This window comes from Tauraco erythrolophus, chromosome 2, assembly GCF_009769465.1.
Source record: "Tauraco erythrolophus isolate bTauEry1 chromosome 2, bTauEry1.pri, whole genome shotgun sequence".
Taxonomy (NCBI): domain Eukaryota; kingdom Metazoa; phylum Chordata; class Aves; order Musophagiformes; family Musophagidae; genus Tauraco; species Tauraco erythrolophus.
Window position 1 is genome coordinate 125690908 of NC_141466.1, and position 21048 is coordinate 125711955.

General features: G+C 39.4%; 2 protein-coding genes across 4 annotated transcripts in view; one reads left to right on the forward strand and one right to left on the reverse strand.

Moving 5' to 3' along the window:
• Nucleotides 1-10111: 10111 nt before the first annotated feature.
• Nucleotides 10112-17693, reverse strand: NDUFAF5 (NADH:ubiquinone oxidoreductase complex assembly factor 5). Its single transcript, XM_086626513.1, has 11 exons — nucleotides 16977-17693; nucleotides 16796-16836; nucleotides 16487-16550; nucleotides 15783-15830; nucleotides 15580-15683; nucleotides 15065-15104; nucleotides 13070-13267; nucleotides 12485-12545; nucleotides 11160-11243; nucleotides 10752-10834; nucleotides 10112-10622 (listed from the first exon to the last, which is right to left on the reverse strand). Exons 1-11 carry the CDS (start codon nucleotides 17691-17693, stop codon nucleotides 10536-10538), a joined length of 1527 nt encoding a protein of 508 aa, XP_086482639.1. The 3' UTR covers nucleotides 10112-10535.
• Nucleotides 17365-21048, forward strand: part of ESF1 (ESF1 nucleolar pre-rRNA processing protein) — a 32822-nt gene continuing 29138 nt past the window's right edge. For 2 of the 3 annotated variants that reach the window (XM_086631103.1, XM_086631105.1), the window contains exons 1-4: nucleotides 17736-17768; nucleotides 17970-18677; nucleotides 19319-19692; nucleotides 20460-20573. In XM_086631103.1, coding sequence (XP_086487229.1) covers nucleotides 17978-18677; nucleotides 19319-19692; nucleotides 20460-20573 — 1188 coding nt within the window. In that variant the 5' untranslated portion in view covers nucleotides 17736-17768; nucleotides 17970-17977. Of the gene's footprint in view, nucleotides 17404-17735; nucleotides 17769-17969; nucleotides 18678-19318; nucleotides 19693-20459; nucleotides 20574-21048 lie in introns of those variants that run through there. The other variant, XM_086631104.1, reaches the window with a different exon arrangement.

The following is a 21048-nucleotide window of genomic DNA, read 5'->3' on the forward strand; positions in this document are numbered from 1 at the left end:
TCAAGTTAACATCTCTCTTCCATCACAAACTTCATTCTCCTGTGGTCAATTTATACTGCACTGCTGAATAAAATTTAACGGAACAGGGATTTTCACTTTGTTTTATAAATAATTATACCTTTTTGCCTTTTGAGAAAAAAGTTAAATATAGTCAGCAACGTACATTTAGCTGTATTCCACAGAGCTGGACAAGCTGCAAAACAACTTAATGCACGTGACAATAATTGGAAATATAGACAACAAAAAAAAAAGAATAATTGCATTCTATATTTCTGCAAAATACATTGTAAAACATGAAAGATGCATGTTTAGTAAAATACAAACCATATGCAGCCCATAGAATACTGATTTTAATGTCCTCATTACTGTTACATTATTTTCTTTTCAGGTGTACCATTTTTAAAAAATTTGTCAGTTAATGGCACTGTATTGGAGTTTGGGTTTTTTTTTTGTTTGTTTCAGGGTTTTTGTTTGCTTTTTTGTTTGTTTGGAGTTTTTTGTTTTGTTTTTAATGAAGTATGCTCAGAAAGTCTGTTCCACAAGAACACTGCTGAAGATTTGATTACTAGGAAAACACTAAAATCAGATTTATGTAGGACTTTCAACAGGTGTCTGCTGGGGGTCACTGTAGGCCCCTATTCTGAATGCTGAGTGTTGCATGAAGGGGACTGCAAACGTGTGCAGCAGCGTGCCGGGGTTTACATTGCAAATCTTGAGCCGTAACTCGTATGCAACCCAAAAACTGTGAGAATGGCTCTACAGAAAAACTCTTAAGTTATAGCAACATGGACTCTTTTAAAATGTTCCCGTCATTGCAACACTGAAGTGTCTTTCCCAAGCAGTATCTCCTTAACATCGCATTCTCCTTTTCTCTTAAAGGTTAAAGTTGTGCATGGGATTTAGGAACTTTTTTTCCCTTCAGTTGTAATTTCTCTATTATGTAAGAGAAGGCAAGTGGAAGACAATACTGACACAGCACAGACCTAGTATGTATATTTCAACAGATATTTACATTCATCAGAGAGCAAAAGTGTTCTACTTTCGATAGATGGTGAAAAAAAATCAGAGAAGAATCAATTATTGGACTGTAACACAAATATTTTTACAAACAATAATGTTGCTTTACTTACCTGGCCTTGCAGCCAGCTTCGAAACTTACCCACATGCCCATTTTTTACATCTGAAACTTCTTGGGAAACAGGGCTTTGCTTTGTGCTTACATCTACTTCTATTTTGTCAGTCTCAAAGCATTTTATAGGAAGAATGCATGTTTTAATTTCCAATTTATTAAGATCTTTGCTCTTTAGCTGCTGGTGAAGAGATGCACTGATTTACTGGATGAGATATGAATACACTCTCTGAAGAGATTTATTTAAAACTTTGACCTACCTTCGCAGTGACCCTCCTCTGAACAAAAGACCTGAGTACACTTCCCCGCATAAGAATTTCTAATTTAGAAGAGTACAGCTCAGTTTGATGGAGGCCAGCAGTGGACTGCTCCATGCTTTTCTCCCCTTCTGGAGGGGTTCACACTGAATTGAGGAACTAAAAAAAGCCCTTTTTTTTTCATTTTACCACCTGCTTTTAAAATACCATTTCTTGAATAAACTATAGTTTATTACAGTCTCACAGGATGAAAATTCTTTGAGTCTAACCTGGAATGCAATTGTTAATCCAAGACCAATATGAACATCCAACATTATGTACTTAGGAAACTGAAAGATATTTCTTTCTATAATTTACACAAATAATACATTTTAATAAAAATTTACATTGTCCTCAGTTAAATCCTAGAAATGTAAAGATACATCTTTTAATGGACCTACAAGCAAGTACAGTGAACACACTGCCTGTTTTGTTTGGCAGGCTGCTAGCCACAGAGTACACAGTGGCCCACCAGTGCACAAAAGCAGCCCAGGATCAGCCACGCTATTCCATTTGCTCAGTTGGGATTACAAGGCAAAAGAGGAAGGCAAGTGAGCTGTACAAAATTATCAGGTAGGAAAAAGTGTGGTAGGGCACAAATCCTTAGGAAAGTTGGTGCCACTAAGTCGGTGTTCTAATGCACAAGAAATAACTTGCTGCTACTGTCGCAGTTATAATTTTATTCATTGTACTTAACAGAATGATGTAATGAAAGTACTTTTAAAACAGATGCACTGTTGAAGTAATTAAAGCATTTTCATGATTGAGAAGTCTGCCATAAAGTCTTTTACATACATTCCTCTTTCCAGTAATGCCTGCTTGCATAGGAGAGGTGAAATCGAAAGTCCATCATGAAAACATACTTTGAAAAACTTGGTTCTATTCTTCAAGCCTGAGTTGGGTTTTTTTGTTTACTCACTCTCTAGGGAACAGGCAAACTAGAAAAAACTTTGTATTTTACTAAGTATGTGTTCTCATGGCCCGTGATTTTCATCACTTTAGTCACAGCAGGTCACTGCAACTTACGTCTTTCTCAGTTTTCTTTACTGTACGAAAATGTGGTCACACAGACTTTCCCGACAATAAACAAATCAGCTCTAGCAGGGAAGGAAGAGTGTCCTTTGGATTCTATCAGCTAGAAATTCTCAAGTGTCTCACACTTGGCCACATCCAACACGCTGCACAACTGCTGGCACCTGTGTACGGCAGCACCAGCTGCCTGAATCATGGTTTGAGAGTCTCTGCATCAGCAGTGGGGCTCCAGCACCCCTTCTCCTTTCACCAGAGTATTAACTCACCATCTGTGTATATTCCACATTTAGAAGAACTGGTCCAAATGTTCTTATGGGGCTACACATACAGAACTGGCCTGATACTAGCCCCATCCTGACATATATTACAAGTTTAAGTACATAGTCATAAAACCATGTTAAAAAGGGAAAAAGCCCTACTGCTAACCCAGATAAAAAAGTGGTTTTTTTTTCTTGGAGGAATTTTCATCTCTACTGCCATTCCTGTTTGAGCCAACACTTGAAAAACTCCTTGTACTGAAGAGACTAAATTGATGTTTTACAGTACTGCATTTTGTCAAGGAAGCAACCAATGGGAGCAAGTTACTATATAGACTCTGACACAGCTTGCCACATTTTTGCTAGTGTTTTCAATGTCCACACAACAAGAAATTGCCCATTAAATTTATAGACCAATTTTATGCTAACTGTACTCATTACAGCCTGTGAGGAAACTAGGTAATTGGGCTGTTATACTTCTATCTTTAGAAATAAATTAGAATTACTGCTTAGTTAGAATAATTTAAAATGTCTGACTGTGCCTGTTCTAAGCATCCATTAACAAATGCTGGCTTCTACTCGACTCCCCACTGCATTAAACAGGCCATTTCTGTACACAAGACAAAGCAGCTAATCAACTGGAGGTTGAAAACAAATGAGCAGGGAGCAGGCATAGAAAATGCAGTGTTAAAATACATTTGTCTTATGCCAAGATTCAGTTGTAAATTCATCTCCAGTGTTATACTTACTAACTCATGTTGATGTGTTTTCAAGATGGTTAACTACTAGAAAACAAATAATATTTACAGTACAGTTAAATGGAGTGAGCTATTCAGCAATACTCAAAAGCAGAATCTGACAAAGATAGGTGTGCAGAAAATCTGTATGCTGCAGTACTCAGTGCTCTAACGTCTAACTCAGATTCTTTTACAGTTAAGGGACTCACTTCCACGCTCCAGATTTCCAAAATTATGCACAGTCTCTATGTAACTGTTCAGAGACCGAGGAAAGCCAGTGTAACAAAGCCAAGCTGTCCAGTAGAAATACCAGCAAGGAGTGCAGAAAGAGTCATTTTGTATTTGTGAAGATGTATTAGCTCTCTGCAGGGAGCTGCAAGGAAACACTTCCCTGCACTTAGGAAGCCTTTGAGTTCATAAACCTGAATCCTTCCCCAAAGTGGAACAACTAAGTCTACTCCAAACGTATCTCAGAGGCCAATAAATAATCATATCGTTATCTTTTAATTCCGTATCTTTGAGATAGCTAACCACAGAGTTATAGAAGCTATAAATTAAATTTTATCTTCTGAGTAAGGGATAATTAACTTCCAGCTACCAAAAAGTACCAGCCACCGTGCTGTAAAACGTCCTGAATATAGATGCAATCACCCAATCCACTCAGTGTTCAAAGTCCCACTTTCCATACAAAAAAGATTCACTGAGCCAGGAGGAAAAAAAAAAAAGACAAACAAAAAACCCCCAAAACTGTAAGCTACTGTTTGGAAAGCTCCATACAAATAAAACAACAGATGTTTTGGTTTGTTTTGTGAAAGGTGGTAACCGGAGATCAGTCATCCATGCATCAAACAAGTGCTCCAAGTGCGTTGGCTGAGCAGTGCTGTGACAGCACCACTGCTCCTCCTGAGAGTGCCTTCTAAGTTGACTCCCCATGGCAAAATAATCTAAGGAATGTTTTGTTTGAGACGTGACTAACAAAACTTCTTGGCAGTAGCTACATTTCTGCTATTTTTTTGGAACTCCAGAAATAACTGTAGGTAACTAAAGAAATTCATAGGCAAAATTTAGGCACGGATGGGATGTTATGCAAACGCACGTTACACAGATACTAAGCTAGGACTTCAGTTATATTTTGAACCTGGCTACGTATGAAGTTCAGCGTTAGCTCACCAACTAAACCTTGCCACTGCCCTTGCCTCAGAACATCGATCTTACTGCTGTAAGGCTGGGCATTCTGCTTTTGTGTCAGGAAAGGTACTGACTGGGAATATAACCATCAAGTCTAAAGTGGTACTTTATGGGAATTACATTTTTAATTACAAAAGTTGAAAGCAACTCTGATAGTAGGAAATAACATCAGAAGTCCAGTATAAAATGTCAGTAAAGTTCTGCATCAAATTGAAGGAGTGAATAATTCCAGAACTTGAATGAACTAATAGATCTTCACAACAGGAAAACAGAATACATAGTAGAAAAGGAGACTGAACGTCCCCAAAGCAGCTTTTGGGAAGAATGGATGCACCTGCCATCTAGATGCGGAAGCAGCATATATTTTGTAGAGATGAGATGATGGAGGTGCTAAAAAAAGAGGTGATACATACATCCATAAGTGGCTAAATTCAGGGAGAAAACAGACTACAGCAATTCCAGTATCAACAAAAAATTGAAGTTACTAGCCTATCAGATGCCTACTAGATGTTATTACCTGTTACCTATGAGATTCCCTTAGCAACTTGTTCATTTTGGGTAGTATTTCCACAAATAAGTAATTTCTTAATATTAGGGCACCTCATCTCAGAAGGAAAAAGTTTAAGATTAGAGCTTCAAATCATTTAAATTAATGCATGCATTTAGTAATATTCACATTTTTTACACTGTTCATGTGGCTAAAAGGTGGTCTTATACACAACAGAAATGCATCCCACACATTTCTGTCCCTGTAGTTCTGTCATCCATAAAACCAGAAATTATATTTGATGGGAAGTATGGAAATTGTCATGGTAAATACATTTATTCAAAAGGGTAGTCTTACTGTTTTCTTAGTGTACTCGCGCAAACTCTAGGTGCAACATTAAAAGAATAGGCCAATGACCAGAAGCCACACATAACATGCAGATCTCAACTTCAAGTTGCACTTCTACTTGTAGAAAGTGTAAGGAGTGTTTGGACTCGATCTTAAGGTCCTTTCCAACCTCAGTGATTCTATGACTGCCTACATAATGCAGAAAAACAAATGCACGAATTGGGATCCATTAGTGTGGTAAAAATGAAATCTCCTTATGTTATGTATTATCATTAGAAAACTGCTAAATCGTGATACATTCTGTCCTATCACAAACACTTTGAGGCCACATAAGATTCCCCAGTGTTCACCATCACCGCTCCAACATAAGGTTCCAAACAGAAACATTTTTTCTAAGAACTGCGTCTTTTACTTTATGAATGTACCTTGTACCCCAAGAAACAGCTCCAAATCATGTGGGAAATCCACACGGCCTCCTCTTGGCAAAAAAGTCTGGATAACATCAGCTGCTAAGAGAGAAATACAAGTGTAATGGGTGTGAACACAACATCCAAAACTGAGAGGCCATTTGCTCAAAACCTGGTAAGGCTGAAAATTAAGACAACCATCAGCTACACTGAACACTAACCAAGCAGTTACCAAGAGATCTTGGGTGGAAAAAGAGTCAGCTTAAAATCAAGTAGAAAAAGCGCTAAGATTTCTAACAGTGAGAAAAAGAGAAGCAGTCAAAACCTGCTCTTGACAGTGAGAAGATGCCCTCCTGGCCATCTCGAGCTCTGTGGAGGCCTGAGGAAGCCCCTGACCAGAGGCCAGGAGTAGCCTGCATGCCTGCCAGTGGGCTGACAACACAGCACACAACAAGCAGTGACTGCTCCTGGGGTGTCTGCATGTCACCTTGTGGGGTGCTATCCGAACAGACAGGAGGCTTAGTAGAGCGTAGGCAGCAGGACAGGTATGCATGGAGCTACAGCACCCACATCTCCAAAGGAGATGCCTGTAAAGAAGGTAACGGATTCCTAGAAGCGTGGGCTCTTATAACCCAAGCCTCCTGCTAAAGGGACAGAGGTGAGCATGTAATGCAAACTCGTGGGGAATTGCTGCAGAAGTGTTTAGATATCTGAAGGTGTTTACTAAGGTTTTGTAGGAGTCTAGAACAGCCACTTACATGTTATATTGCTGCTATTAATCCTGCATGTATAGCTCATGGACTAACAGTTAATTACAACCTACTAATAAATCAAACCACTTGGATACTAACTTGATTTTAAGCCATGAATGGTTTTCCCCTACAACAAGCACATGCGTTCTCTTAAGTGTTTTCTGCTTCACACTGATGTGCCACCTTTGGCTAAAACGTCAAAGTCTCAGGTTTTTCTTTTTTTTTTTTTTTCCTTCCTTATTCTCCTTTTCCTTTACCTTAGCGCATCTAAGATATTCAGGAAATCAATCAACTAGCTGTATAGGTCGTATTTGCTTCAGTACTCAGACTGATTCCAGCCAAACTACTACAATAACTGTACTCCCCCAAAACGATGACTCCAAAACCTGGACCAAAATAGATCATGTCTTTGAAAAGTGGACATTAAGTTCTTGGATTAGACAAATGAAAATTTAAAAGGTTTAACATATACGCTAGCTTTTCTAATGTAGCTTTATGAGCAAGATGCTCTAATGAATTTAATCCACCAGATCAGATCTTTGTATCAGGAAATTCCAAATAAACACCATATGAAAGACTGGTGTGTTTCTCTACCTGCAACTGACAAATTTAGTTTTGGCTCACTTATAGAAAACATTGAAAAAAAATTGCCATTCATATTTATTTCTTTTTTAAGCAGAGCAAAAAAAATTACAGTTAAATTATTTAATTTTGTGTAGTTTGCTTCGGAACTCCTGCTGATAACATTTTTATAAATTAAAGGTAATCAAGAATCCTTTCCCATGTTTTAACTTCACAAATTTTCAGAGTCTTTTGAAAGCACAGGAACTCAAAAATCTAACACTTGGGTTACAAAACATCGAGCCTCATGATCATCCCTATATCCTAAGACTACTGACATAAAACTATACATTGACAGATGTTGTAATCAAAGACGCTGAACAAGCATGCTTACTGATCCATGACTCAGACCTTCAGAACCTTTTGGAGGCTCAAAAATATTAAATGCTGATAAAGCGTTAATGTGCTTCTTCTAAAATTTGTTTTTTTGTTATTTGTGAGCTCCTAACTTTTGATTAGTCAAAATAATTATCTCCCAGAATTCTCTTTTCTTTCTTCTGTAATCAAGATTAAAGCATTCCATATTATGCATCAGGATTTTGAGAACTATGCTTACAAGAGACATTATGTCACCTTAGCAACCACTTTTTAGAAGTAGTTTTAAAAAAACCTGATTTTGAACATGCATTTAACAGTTCAAAAAAATAATTTCTAGACTAGCAACTGGCAACAACATTCTTCTCGGCTACGATTTCAGAAAGCCATAAAGACTTAAATCTGAAAAAGAGAATCAAAATATAACAGTGTCTTATGTGACAAAACCATCTGTTCATAGTAAACTGATTGTTTTCAAACTAATTCATGCAAGTGCCGTAGGAAGAAAGTGGCTAGTGGAAACCACAGTAATCTAGAATTCCAAGAAGAAATACTACAAAAAGGAAAATTGCAGTTAAAAAACACACATAAAAGGCAGTAATTGAAATATAGTCAGCCAGGGAAACGAATACCTTACCTGTCAGTTGCATGCCTCCTAATTCCAACCAACACTGCTCCAATGCCGTATTTATCACTTCCCACTTCTACTACTCCCCAGTCAAATGCTAGGAAGAAAACTACTCTTCCATTTCTCCCTGTCCAGAAGGTACCTTCCCCCATTAACAACCACATTCTTTCCTACTTTACTGTTTATATATTCTATCTGTCGAATACAGAATCGAAGAACTGGAAATCCTTCCTTTTCTTGGTAACTTAAGGGAGTGCTTGAAACAAGAACAGTAGGAGCACCTCTCCAATTAACATTTACCCAGCACATTCCACCTCCTCATTCCCTTAACACATCTGAGTCACAACCACCAGCTCAAGTGACTGGAAATTAACCTACTAAAGCAAAAATGCAAAAAGTTACACAGTCATTTGACACAACTTCATAGAAACCTATATTTGGGAAAGGACAGAGTTTCCCCTTGAAATAATGGAATTTTGTTAAAGGCAGAAAGGACTTGTAGAGAGATGCAGTATCTTGTATGAAGCCCATTGATGTACTACGAAATAAATGAAGGCTTTCAAGCAGACAGGCTCTTCTTTTAGATTTAGTCTTAACATTAAGGGTTATAAAGGTTATCAGACCACTTATACCCTCTCTCCCTTTTTCCAGGGTTACTGTTATTTTCCAAGCAAGACAAAAGATGAGCTCATTACCCTTGAATAATCACAGATTAGGCTTGTAAGAAAAAGCAGGATGGACAATTCCTTCCCTCCTTATCAGGATGTTTTGTACCTCCTCTACCCATTTCTTATTCTAAGCCAAAGCCTGGTAGGTGAAATAAACCCCCAAATTAGGCTCTTGAATTCATCTTCTAGCCCGCTGAATACTGTGTGAATATTTTCTTTTTAAACTGCATTTGTTATTTTGAAAATTTAATATCGGTTAAGCAGTAGGCAGTAACTTCAATATTGTATTAGTCTTTGAATCATAATTCAATCATCCCTGACAGAATATGAAGGTTTCTGCCTACCTTGCCTATTTGGTGTGTGCCTCACCATTCCGTTAAACTCCACCTGCTGGGTAATCTTCTTATAACAAGCCTAGAGAAGCTTTTGCCTCGCCAGTACTGAAACAACACCTAGATACAACGATAAAACTGATTGAACTGCATACCTGATTATATATTCTTCATGCTTTTCCTTTCTACCATTCTTTATCAGTACTATAATCAAGCAAAATCACTGGGTAGGTTAGTTTTTCTGAACAACTCAGGTTAATGGGCCATATTTGTAACTAATACCAATTCCTGGTAATCATAGAATGGTTATTATATACAGGAAAAGTCATAGCTCCATGTCACAGCTAAGGAGGAAAAAGCGTACTTTACGCTTTTCTGCCTGTGATAGTAGAAAAGTGGAAAGTAATATGTAAATGTATTTTTTTTTAACTAATATTTAGAGATAGTATCACCTTTAAGTGCTATGAGACAAAAGGACAGGTAAAAAAAAGCCATGAAACTCCAAAAGATTACCAACTCAGAGAATGCCCATTCTAAGCAAACTAATTTGAAACATACACATCCAGCTGAGTGTTGGGTGACTCTTCTGCTTGCTGCTCCTTTCAGCAAATCGAGTCAAGTTGTGATACATACATCCTGTCAGAGCTACAATGAAGCATCCATCTTTATGGCTGAGCTCTACTATTCCTGTTCCAAAACATTTCTAGGTTTGGGGGTGGAAGGAAGAGTAAATGAATTTGAGGGCTGCAGGTGAAGGGCAGCAGCCTGAGATATTTTCATATTACAGAACTTACTTGACTATTTCCTTATACATGAGTCAAACATTCAAATTTCAAACAACAACTGACAGTAACTTTTTACCCATCATTTCCAACCCACAGAAAGCACAACAATTTAGACCTGTGTATTGGCTGATATTTTGTTTTATAGGATGTCTTATAAATACACTTGCCACCAAGTACCATTCTTTATTACGATCTACCGTCCTTTCGGAATAATGAAAAAATAATGCAGGGTGATATACGCTCAACACTTGCAAATCATACCTGGAGCAGTCTATGATACCGAAATGCTGGAAGAGGCATTACATTTGAGAATAGTAATTTAATCAGAAGTTGGGAGAACGTGTATTCGCCTAGAATACTGCTCAAACATTTCTCTAGAAACAAAAAATGAACACCATTTTACATAACTGATGTTGTAGCACAGGCAGTAAAAAAAACCAAAACCCTGCTACGTGCAGATTATTATCATTTCAGAATGTCATCACAAAATAAGACTATCTGCAATCAGAAGTTTTAGAGAAGCTTCAGGATAACTATTATTTCTCATGAAGAACTATTTTTTTCCTCTTGAAAGAAGTCCATCTATTTTTGCCAGATCTCCAAATGAAACTGTTGCAGAACCTCTCTGCGCTGGTCTTGCCTAAGAAAAGAAGAAGAAAAAACCAATATATAAGGCTAATTTTGAGTTAAAATATTTTGTAAAAAGCTTTTAAAGCATCAGTAATTTAAAAAGTACCTTGAAAAAGACAATAGTTGAGCTTCACATTACCTGTGATTCATGGAATTTCCAGCCAATCATGTAGTAGATCTGAAACGTGGCAGGTACTGAGCCGTCACTATTTCCGTACATTTCTGTTAGGGCAGGAAGGGAGAGAAAAAAACGTTACACAGAACATCAGTTCTAAGAAATACTTAGTTCTCAGAACATTAGAACTAGGTATGACATATTCATCATAATGACTCTTGGTGAAAGATTTGGGACAATAAAAATATCTCATACTGCTGCATCAACATAGTTCAAATCCTGTCATTATAATTAAGGTTAAAAATATCTGTGCCACAATGGTATTTGGTTCTACACCAGAATGTTTTTTTCACGCAGAGGTCAGAGAAAAAGACAGAGAAAATATGTTCTTCATGTCGTTTCAGATTAACTCATTCTCTCTCAAATACTTACCTCGGTATATCGCAGCAGCTGCCAACATTGTCTCCCTGTGTAGCAGAGGTTTTCTATTCCAAGAGCAATTACTCTCCCCCATACCTAAAAATATGTTTTAGCTTTAAGAAAAAGAAGATATAGCATATGGCATGAGTTAAGTGTCATGCACTAATGACAGATTTTTATTAAACCAGAATAAGTACAGAATCCTCTCAATCTCACTGTAAGAGAGAACAGCATACCACAAATAATTAGGTGAGTTTCTTACCTACAAGAATCCAAGCCTTTTAATGCCAGTGCTTTGCAATTTACAACTTGTATCGCTAGGAATGATTTCAAATTACTACTTCAGCCTGAGTCTCCAAACATTTAGGTTTTCTAGCATGATTTAAAGCACGAGTGCGTAGTGTTCATTCAGACACACTGCTCATACGTAGCTTTTTGTGAAGATAAGCATCAAAATTACTAACCCAAGAGATTTTTTAATAAGAAATAAAATAACCACCGTTCTAATCTCTTTAATACCTTACTGTATCTCAATGTTTCTGCAAAGAATGAAAGTTTTCTTTTCATTAAGGAATTACTCTAAAAACCAGCAGCTGATCCAGAGTAAGAAGATGCCCTGAATTGCTCTGTAAGTAACAACTGACTGCACATGAACAACTGCTTTACAACCCGTGACAGATGCAATCAGAATACCAACTCAAATGTTAAACATCTCAATTGTTGGGTTTTTTTTTTTTTGTTCCTAAAACGACTCCAATTTGAGGGTCCATTTATTCTCATTCCAAAGCAGTTTCTCAAATGCCCTGATAATTAGGGAGGTTCGCAGGAAAAGTTAGTATGTGGGATATATGCTTCCGTCTCCCTTGCAAAGCTTGTCAGCACTTACACTGAACAGGCTGAAAAAGAATGGGAACACAAGGGAAGCTGACAGTTTTTCTGCTTCACAACACCAATTTGCTGACAGGCACAACCTCCTGACTCACTAGAGATGAGGAAAAAAGTAATGCTTTCACTGTTTCAATAAGCTTTATTTATTATTTATTTATCTTTTTTAAAGGAAGAAATTTTTCCCCATGAGGGTGGTGAAACACTGGAACAGGTTGCCCAGAGAGGATACAGATGCCCCATCCCTTGAAATGTTGACGTCAGGTTGGGCAGGGCTCTGAGAAACCTGATCTACTTGAAGATGTCCCTGCAGGAGGGTTGGACTAGATAACTTTTAAAGGTCCCTTCCAACCCAAACCATTCTATGATGTGGAGTTCAGAAACAGTGAAACTTTCTGTGTCTGCATCGCCGATACACAAAACATTCATGTTTCCACAGAGGATATACTTGCCTTGCAAGTCTTCCATAACCTCAAACAACCCTGGATAGTTGACCTGAATTTCATCAGTATCCTAAAAGAATTGAGAAGCTTAGTTTTAGAGCACACCAAGCTAAAATAGTAACATTATGCAAGCCTCCAGAGCTGCTAACGGACTACACAATCTGCCACTTCTGTTCAAACTGCGTAGTTCTCAGAAGAATATAGTGTCTTAAGACTTCTAAAAAGTTTTCTTTAGTAGCCCAAATGCAATCAAATTTTAATTCAAATGCCATTATTTTCTTCTTGGTTTTAGAAGAAACAGCAAGAGTGCCTGAAGTTTTTTCAAGCAGGTCTAACACCCTCTGACATTTCGCCAAGAAGACCATCCAAATTCTACTGGGCCCTAGCCAAAGACACACTTCAGGTGGTTTCACTAATCACAGTAAAGCTGAGAACAGAGGCAGCCCAGGCTATTTCAGAAGTTTATTCAGCAAGGTGCGCGACATGCAGAAGGAAGCACTACATTACTAATACATTCATAAACAGTATTTTTATATACCAGCAGCTCTGATGTGCTGGATTGTTCTATCTGATTATTCTTTTATTTATAATTACCACAGTGAGGGTGTTGAAGCCAGCTCTCGACAGCAGATGTCCCAAATCGGAGACAGCAGTGAATGGTGACACGTGAGGAGAAAATCCCCCTTCTCTCTCCAATTCTGCTAGCTGCAAAGAGCAGCGAAGCTCATACAGAGTGTCTCCCCCAAACATTGCACCAATGAATACTCCATCTGGCTTAAGAACCTGGTGAATCTACAACATAGGAAAAAAATTAGTGTGGGTTTTTTTTTGTTATTAGGCCTATGTAACAAGAAATTCTTACGACCATTTTTTTATTTAAACGAATTTAAAAGCAACCATTATAATAGTTGTAACAGATTTTTAATATTGACTGTATTCCACAAGGCAAGCTGCAGCAAAGCTTTTGATAACATTGCAAGATAAATAATCTGTCTGAAAAGAGACTATTTGTTCTTTTGAAAGAGTGAATGCCCAGAAATCACACTCACTGTCAAGAAACACGAAAACCACTGTGGACATCTAGGGTATAACCATTTTCAGTGAGATACTCCTAAAACAATAACCTCAACTAATTTACTTCTGAAAACAAGGTAGATTAAGATAGTAAAAGTAAGCAGAAACTTTCTCAGATGAGGGCAGCAAAAATACTTTCTCATGGCTGGATTTAAGAGAAACGGAGGCCTCAGTTTCCAGCAGTGATCTCTGCACTTCTGAGCGCACAACAGAGTAATGCAATTCTTACTACGCTTACCCCTACTTATTTTTAACTAGCCAGAAGAGCAATATCATGACTCAAAAGTCAAGATTGACAGGCTGCTTTCTTGCCCACTAAGTCCTACCCCTCTTCCTACTGAAAAGGCCAACAAATCCATGCTTTCTTTTTTCCTGAAGAATTGGCAATGATCACTGGTTTAGATATCCAGAAAAGCCACATATCATAATCAAGCTAACAAGACAGCAAAACCTTCAAACAGTTTACCTTACTGATTCCAAATAAAAATCTTTTAAACTTGTTTTTAATTGGGTATTAATCAAGCTATCATTTCTATGCTAATGCAGAAGCCTTTAATTGACAGGTAAGAAATTCCAGCAGTTGAAGACAAGTTTCCATCTAAGCCAGTGGTCCCAAAGTAGGAAACAAGCAAAGCATTAATGATGAAAGTTGGCCAAGAATCTCAGTTCCCTCCCCTTTGTTGGACATATTATAACATGTCAGTTATTTTCACTTCCACAGTAAAAATATTTGACACTCCACAGAACACTAAATTCTAGAAAAAATTATATATTTCTTTCCAAGTTGTTTTTTTTTTTTTTAAATAAGTACTGAAGGCATTTCGATTTCTATTTTTAGTATTTCTGTAACAGCAGGGTACACCTATTCATACCAACGGGTGATAAAATAACACTGTAATGACTGATGAAATAAATGAAAAAACAGCAAATTGGTTGAAATATTCCTTGCTTTTGGTCCCAAGTTAGCTGATTTGAAATAAATTTTCACCTGCAGGAAGGAGCTGAAACAATCCAAAATCAGATTTTTTTCAGTAATAGTTTCAGTTTTCTTTCCTCAACAGGTATTTGCTTCATTTCAAAATCAAAAAGCCTTTATCTGATTAAAGTTGTATTACAAAATAAATAGCTGAGACATAAAAATAATACAAGTTCCACAAGCCAGTTCTGGAGAAGTTAGATTCAGAAAACTCTTGTATTACAAGCAGTAAGAGCTAACGCACAATAAAAATCAATAGCACTGCCTCAGTTTACATTAGTTACCATGATGTCAGCTGTTGAGACTATAAAATATCAAATAAACATGTTGTTTCACTGTTATTCAGAATTTATGTGAGACAGTAAATTAGCAGAATATCAACTGATGCTCCTCAAACTGCTAAAAATACTGAAAAAAAAATACTTGTGTGCAACACAAACTATTTCTGTGCCTCTTTAAATAAGACCTAGAAATATAGAGTGCTCTGAATGCAAGTAGTTTTAAGTGTTGATTTTTAGTATTAAAAACCAGTTTCTTACCTCTCTAAAAGCTTTAGGAAGGTCATTCACCCAGTGTAAACTGAAATAACAGAAGCGTACATTTTATAATTGCATATAAAACAAAATTTAGGGAATGCAAATAATTGTTACATTATTTAAGCATGTTTCAGAAGCCAAAGAAACTAACTAGTTCCTCAAGGTGCAAAAGTTCTGAAATGCCTGCCTATGAGTGATACTAAACAAAAGGCAAAGTTCATACAAGTAGCTTTTTTTTTTCCTTAAGTTGAGAAGGTGTTAGCCCTGGAGACTAATTTGTCAAAACATAGGAAAGAGAGAAGTTACATGTGTTTTGAAGGAAAAACAAACAAACCAACCAGGAAGAATCACCAGGACAGCAGTTTTTCCTGTTGCACACTCATATTAATTATGCAAGTACATTTCTAATTGCTGTTTAATGGACTATTAAACGTTCTTTTTTTTTTTAAAGTTACCCTGAAAAGAACGTTATTTAACATTTTTAACCAAAACATAAAATGTAAATAATTAAAGCCTACCTTAAGCTGCTAAGAACAAGATCAAAGGTGTCTTCTCTGAAGGGAAGGAATTCCTCATCAGCTACAACACTGACCGTAGGGATTTCAGATTCTGCAGCATTTTTCTAATGTTGGGTTAGAAGAAAAAGAACATAATGAACTCACTTCTTTTGCTTTTCGGTATTGCGGAATTGAAGAACATTAGCATTCAAAAAGCTACTTACTAAAGCATTCTCTGCAATATCAACTTGAATAAGTTTTTCAATGGTTTCCTGAAACAAAATTTAAAAAAATCTATCAAATATTTAAGTTGTTTTATAAGTTAAGGTTAGCAATTTTCTGGAATGCTTACACATATTTATAAGTTAGAAGGAATCTCTTCAATACTTGATAAAAACTTCATATAAGGCAAAAAGCATATTTTTCTCCCAACATAGTACTTAGTAATTGCTCCCAGGGAGAAGAGCTAAGGTAGAAGTAGTAAAGGAAAACACATTCTGCGTTTTCTAGGAATAAGTTCAGCCAAATATAAACCATGGATTAACAGTCAATTTAAGTAGTTATAGCACAGTTCATGAAGGGTAAACTGTTCACTACTGAAAAGCGTCATACTTCTCTTCAACAACTAAGTGTGCCCAACAGATTGAGTGAAAAACATGCATATCCCTGCTCAGGACTAAAGGCCATGCAAAGATCTGAACCGTCTACAACAGACGGCTTCCCAGCTTCCCTTGCACCGCCATTTCTCTGTCTTCGGTGCTAGTACGGAGTAACCACCTGCACGATAAGATATGGAGGGGTGGGGGAGCACGGCGGGATTTACCTCAAGATTCAGAAGGCTCTCTTAAGCCATAATAGAGCTCTATTGGAAAACAGAGAAATAAATACATACTTATTTTAAGCACTTTTAAGCGCGAAGAGCCAGTACCTTGGTTAAGTGTTGAGCTATGTAACCTCTTCCAGAGCCAACATCCAAAGCAAGAGGAAACGTTCTAGAGAATAAGTTTAGCAACGTCAAACATCATCAGGACTTAAAACCATTTCAAGTTTTAGACTACATTAAGTTTTATCTGTCAATTTCCAGACGTCTTTCCCAACCAGCCACGCCGAGCGCCCTTCCGTGGGCACCGCCACGGGAACGACGCCCACAGGCCGCGCTCCCTCCCGAGGGCCGCGGCCCCGGACCGCGTCCCCTCGGCCCCGGGCGGTGTGCGGGCTGTGGAGCGGCGCGCCTCACCTGGGGATGTCGAACACCCTGTCCGCCATCCTGCGGCCGACCTGAAGGGGGGAAAGCCGGCGGGTCAGCGGCGCGGGGCAGCGCCCAGCCCCCGGCAGTCCCGCCCGGTTCGCGCCTCGGCGGCGCCTCCCCCACCTTGCCGAGGGGGCCGCCGCGGGCCGCCCCGGGCCGCCGCCCCCACCTCCTCCCGCAGGTAGTCGCACTTGGCGGGCTCGGCCTGCAGCGCCGCCCAGTTCTTCTGCTTCCGCTTCAGCCGCCGGTCGAACGGGCTCAGCGCGCCCGGCCCGGACGAGGCGGCGGCGGCCACGGACCCTCTCGACAGAGCCCAGAGCCGGCGGCAGCCCGGAGCCGACAGCCCCCTCAGGGCTCCCGCCATCGCGCCCGTCGCACGCATCGCCTCGGGCGCGGGAAACACCACCCCCGGAGCCGCCCCGCCCCTCGTCCCCTCCGCGCATGCGCGCTGCCGCCCCGCCGCCAGCCTTCCGCCGCTCGCGCCGCGCGGTTGGCTGGGAGCGGTGTGTCCTCCCGCGGCCGCCGTCGAGCCGTCGGAAGTGGCCGCGGGTCTCGGCGTGAGTGAGGAGCTCCGCGCTGGCAGGCGGCGGCGGTCGGTGAGCGGGGCCTCCCGCCGGGGCGGAGGGAGCGGGGTGCCGCGGCCGGCGCGGCGCAGGGCAGCGGGCGCCGCGGGGAAGGCTGAGGTGCTGCGGTTGGGCCGCGCTGAGCCTCTGCCCGCGCTGGAGCCGCCAGTGAGGTGGGCCTGAGCTGGCCGGGAGCGCTCGCGCTCTTGCTGGCTTCGTCCCGAAGTGGCGCTTTGAAGCGCGGAATATCCTCGTGCTGTAGGAGAGACAAGGCCGAGGTGTGGCTGGCAGCGGAGCTGCTTGAGGTCCTGTTCGGGATCCATAGGGGATCGCTTAAGGCCGTGTCTGCAGCCGGTGCGGTCCGTATAGCTGCGTGTCCGTTACCGGAGGAGGCCCAGGTCTGTGGTCAAGACTGTGGTAGTTACAGGGTTATTTGTGATGCGTTTGAGTTGCTGTATGTGCTTGTGGAAACAACTTTTTAGGTAGAGGGTAGGAATCTAGCTTTGCTTAATTCCTTAATTTTTTTCCATTATGTGTTTAAATCTCTCAATATTTTTTTATTATTATTATTAATCAGAAGTGTTGTTTTTTTCCCCCAGTATCATAGATGTCCAAGTCTTCAACAGCGTCAAAAATGTCATCCCAAGAGGAAATACTGAACGATGAGCGGTTTAGCTGCGTTGCTAGGGATCCCAGATTTTGGGAGATACCAGAAAAAGAACGTAAAATCAAGATCGACAAACGGTTCCGAGCTATGTTTTATGACAAGAAGTTTAAGCTGAAATATACGGTGGATAAAAGAGGTCGCCCTGTTAACTACACTTCTACAGAGAACCTCAGGAAATTTTATGCCTTGTCAGAATCTGACTCTGATCTTTCGGAAAATGATAGTAAAGAACGTACTGAAAAGAAAAAAAAGAAGAAGAAAAAAGCTAAACCCAAAGGAGAAGTAGATTCTGCAAAGCTACTTGCTGATGGTCTCTCTAGGGAGGAGAGCAAAATAACCAAACAAGGGGTGGACCAAACATGTGAAGCAACGACAAAACTAGGTGGCTTTAAAAATGAAGGACAAAAAGGTGCATCTAAATTCAGCTTGAAAGAGGACTCTGAGAAAACTGCAACAGGAATCGACCGCTCTCGGGGAAACAAGGGCCTTTTACGCAAAGGGGAGAGCAAGCAGGGAGATGCATCAGGAGGAAGATCAATTTCAATTCAAAACAAGCAAAAGTCTTCACAACCAAGTGATACCAAATCAGTTAAAGCTTCCAGGAGGGACGGTTCCCTAGGAGGAAAAATAAAAGAATCAGGTTAGTTGTTCAAATAACAGCTAGAATTTGGCTATGTTTACTTGGATGTTCTTGCTTTTGTTTTATCCATGGAAAATCTTTCACAAGATCAGCCATTAAAAAAAAATTATTTTGTTTAATTAGAGAAGTAATATGTGTAGTAGTGTCTATACTACTTCATTTGTCAAACTGAATAGCAAATACAAGGTGTGATACCATGAACGTTTCTGCACTTGTTAAAGCATTAAGGAGGGCATTAATGTAAGAGGGCATTAGAGAGAGCAAGTGACTTGAATAAAAACTTTCTTTATGTTGCTTGTGCATGCTTATAGCCCACATTATTGAAATCTAATTTCTGTCTGATGAAATTGAAATCAATTTCTGTTGATTCTGTATATAAAAATGGGATGACAGAAGAACATTTTCTCAGTTTGAGATTGATTATCCAATTGTTGGCCTAAAGAGCAATAGATTAGACAAGCTGAAGAGCCAATACTGAGGATTTACATGATTTGCACTTGCTGGATGTAATTTGTTCCTGCACTGTTGTACCTGTCAGGGGTTCTGTAAATCTGTATGAAGAAAACCCAAGGCTTTTCCTCTTTGGAAAGGATCGTATGTAATTACGACATAAAAGTGGATACCTAATGTTTATCTTTCAGTGACTGTATGCACAGACACCTGTGATCAACGTGATATCAGTACAAGTGAATTAGAGGAAGAGATTTCTGCAAATGATGATTTTGAGTGTGCGGAGCCAGAAGATGATGGGGAAACAGGTGAGGAAGAGGAGCCAGAAGATGATGGGGAAACAGGTGAGGAAGAGGAGTCAGAAGACGATGGGGAAACAGGTGAAGATGACAGTGATTCAGAAGATGATGAAGAAAGTGATGCTGGGCCTGATCTAGCTAGAGGCATAGGGAACATTGAAACAAGCTCAGATGACGATGAGGATTTGAATGAACTGTTTCCAAAGGAGCCGGAGATAGAGCACTCATGGCGTGAGCTGGATAAAGATGCCCCTCGTGGAGATGAGGTAACGATGCTTCTGCCTGTGAAAAGCTGCTGCGTGACAAAGTCAGAAGCCTACACTGTTATGAGTTCATTGTAGACTTTCATCTACGAAACTGTTTATGAAATTATTTTTTGTAAAGGTTTTTTAGCCTTTTAGTTACAGAATGCAAGTGACGATGAAATTGGCTGAGAGTGAAAGACTGGCAGTTTTCACTGGTGGATAGATAAGCTGTCTATAGGTGAAAGAGCAAACAGAATTGAGCTTTTCAGAAATTCTAGAATTTAAATATTACTGCTTTTGTTCACTACTGAATTTTTTCACTTTTTTAAAATCTAGTGTTTTATCTCATGCTTCAAGAAATCATTAGACAGTGAAGTAGGACTTTAAAACGGAGGACATTCAGTGTGTAAGAAATCACAGTACTCTAGTGCTGTTCCAGTGCTGTAATGCCAACTGCTGTTGTGACTTAGCTGTGTGATGAGAACAAAATCCTTAGTGCTGATGTCGTAACTGCAGTCCTAAATCTGTGATTGGTGCAGTCTGTTCTGTGGTGCTTCACTGTTTACGTCTGTTTTATCTCCTCCAGCGGTTGCTGCTTCTGACTCTTGCTAGTTTAAGTAATGCAAAGTCTTGAGGAAAATGCTTCTTTTATATTTCAGTAGAGTTTGTTGCTGACTTTGATTTTTACCAGGGCTAGCTGCTAGAGAATTGTATATTCCCTATAGGAGTCAGGAATTAAACCTATGAACTTTGTCTTTTTTTTTTTTTTTCCCCCCCTCTCTGTTCAGATTACAAGTAGATTGGCAGTTTGTAATATGGATTGGGACAGGTTGAAGGCTAAGGATTTGCTGGCTCTATTTAATTCTTTCACACCCAAAGGAGGAACAGTATTTTCTGTTAAGGTAAGACCTGATTTCTAAAAGGAGTAGTGGCTTTTTCTGTAAAAAAAACACAACAACAAAAAAAGACTACAAAATAAGAACAAAGACAGACATTTCTGTAGAAGAAGCAAAAGAGATATTAACGTGATGAATGAGGAACTATGTTGCAATTTAACTTGCTGTGTTAGAAATAAACACGTGCTGCTTTTCAGCAGTGGGCAGGTATGTGGCGGAGTTGGATCCCGAAGATGTTAACTTCCCGTTTTTATGAGGTTGGCTCTAAGTGCTAGTAGGGAGAGACTGGATTTGCTTGGCTGTGTTTGATTTTCACTAGTTTTTGTGGGAGATAAACCAACCTTAAACCTGACCATTTCTAAATGCTTTCCAACCCATTTTATCATTGCACAAGACTTGTTGTTTCTCACCACTTTTGAGTTTATTAATAAACTGGTTAAATTCTTGTCAGTTAAGTTATATTTGTCCATTTTTAGTGTCT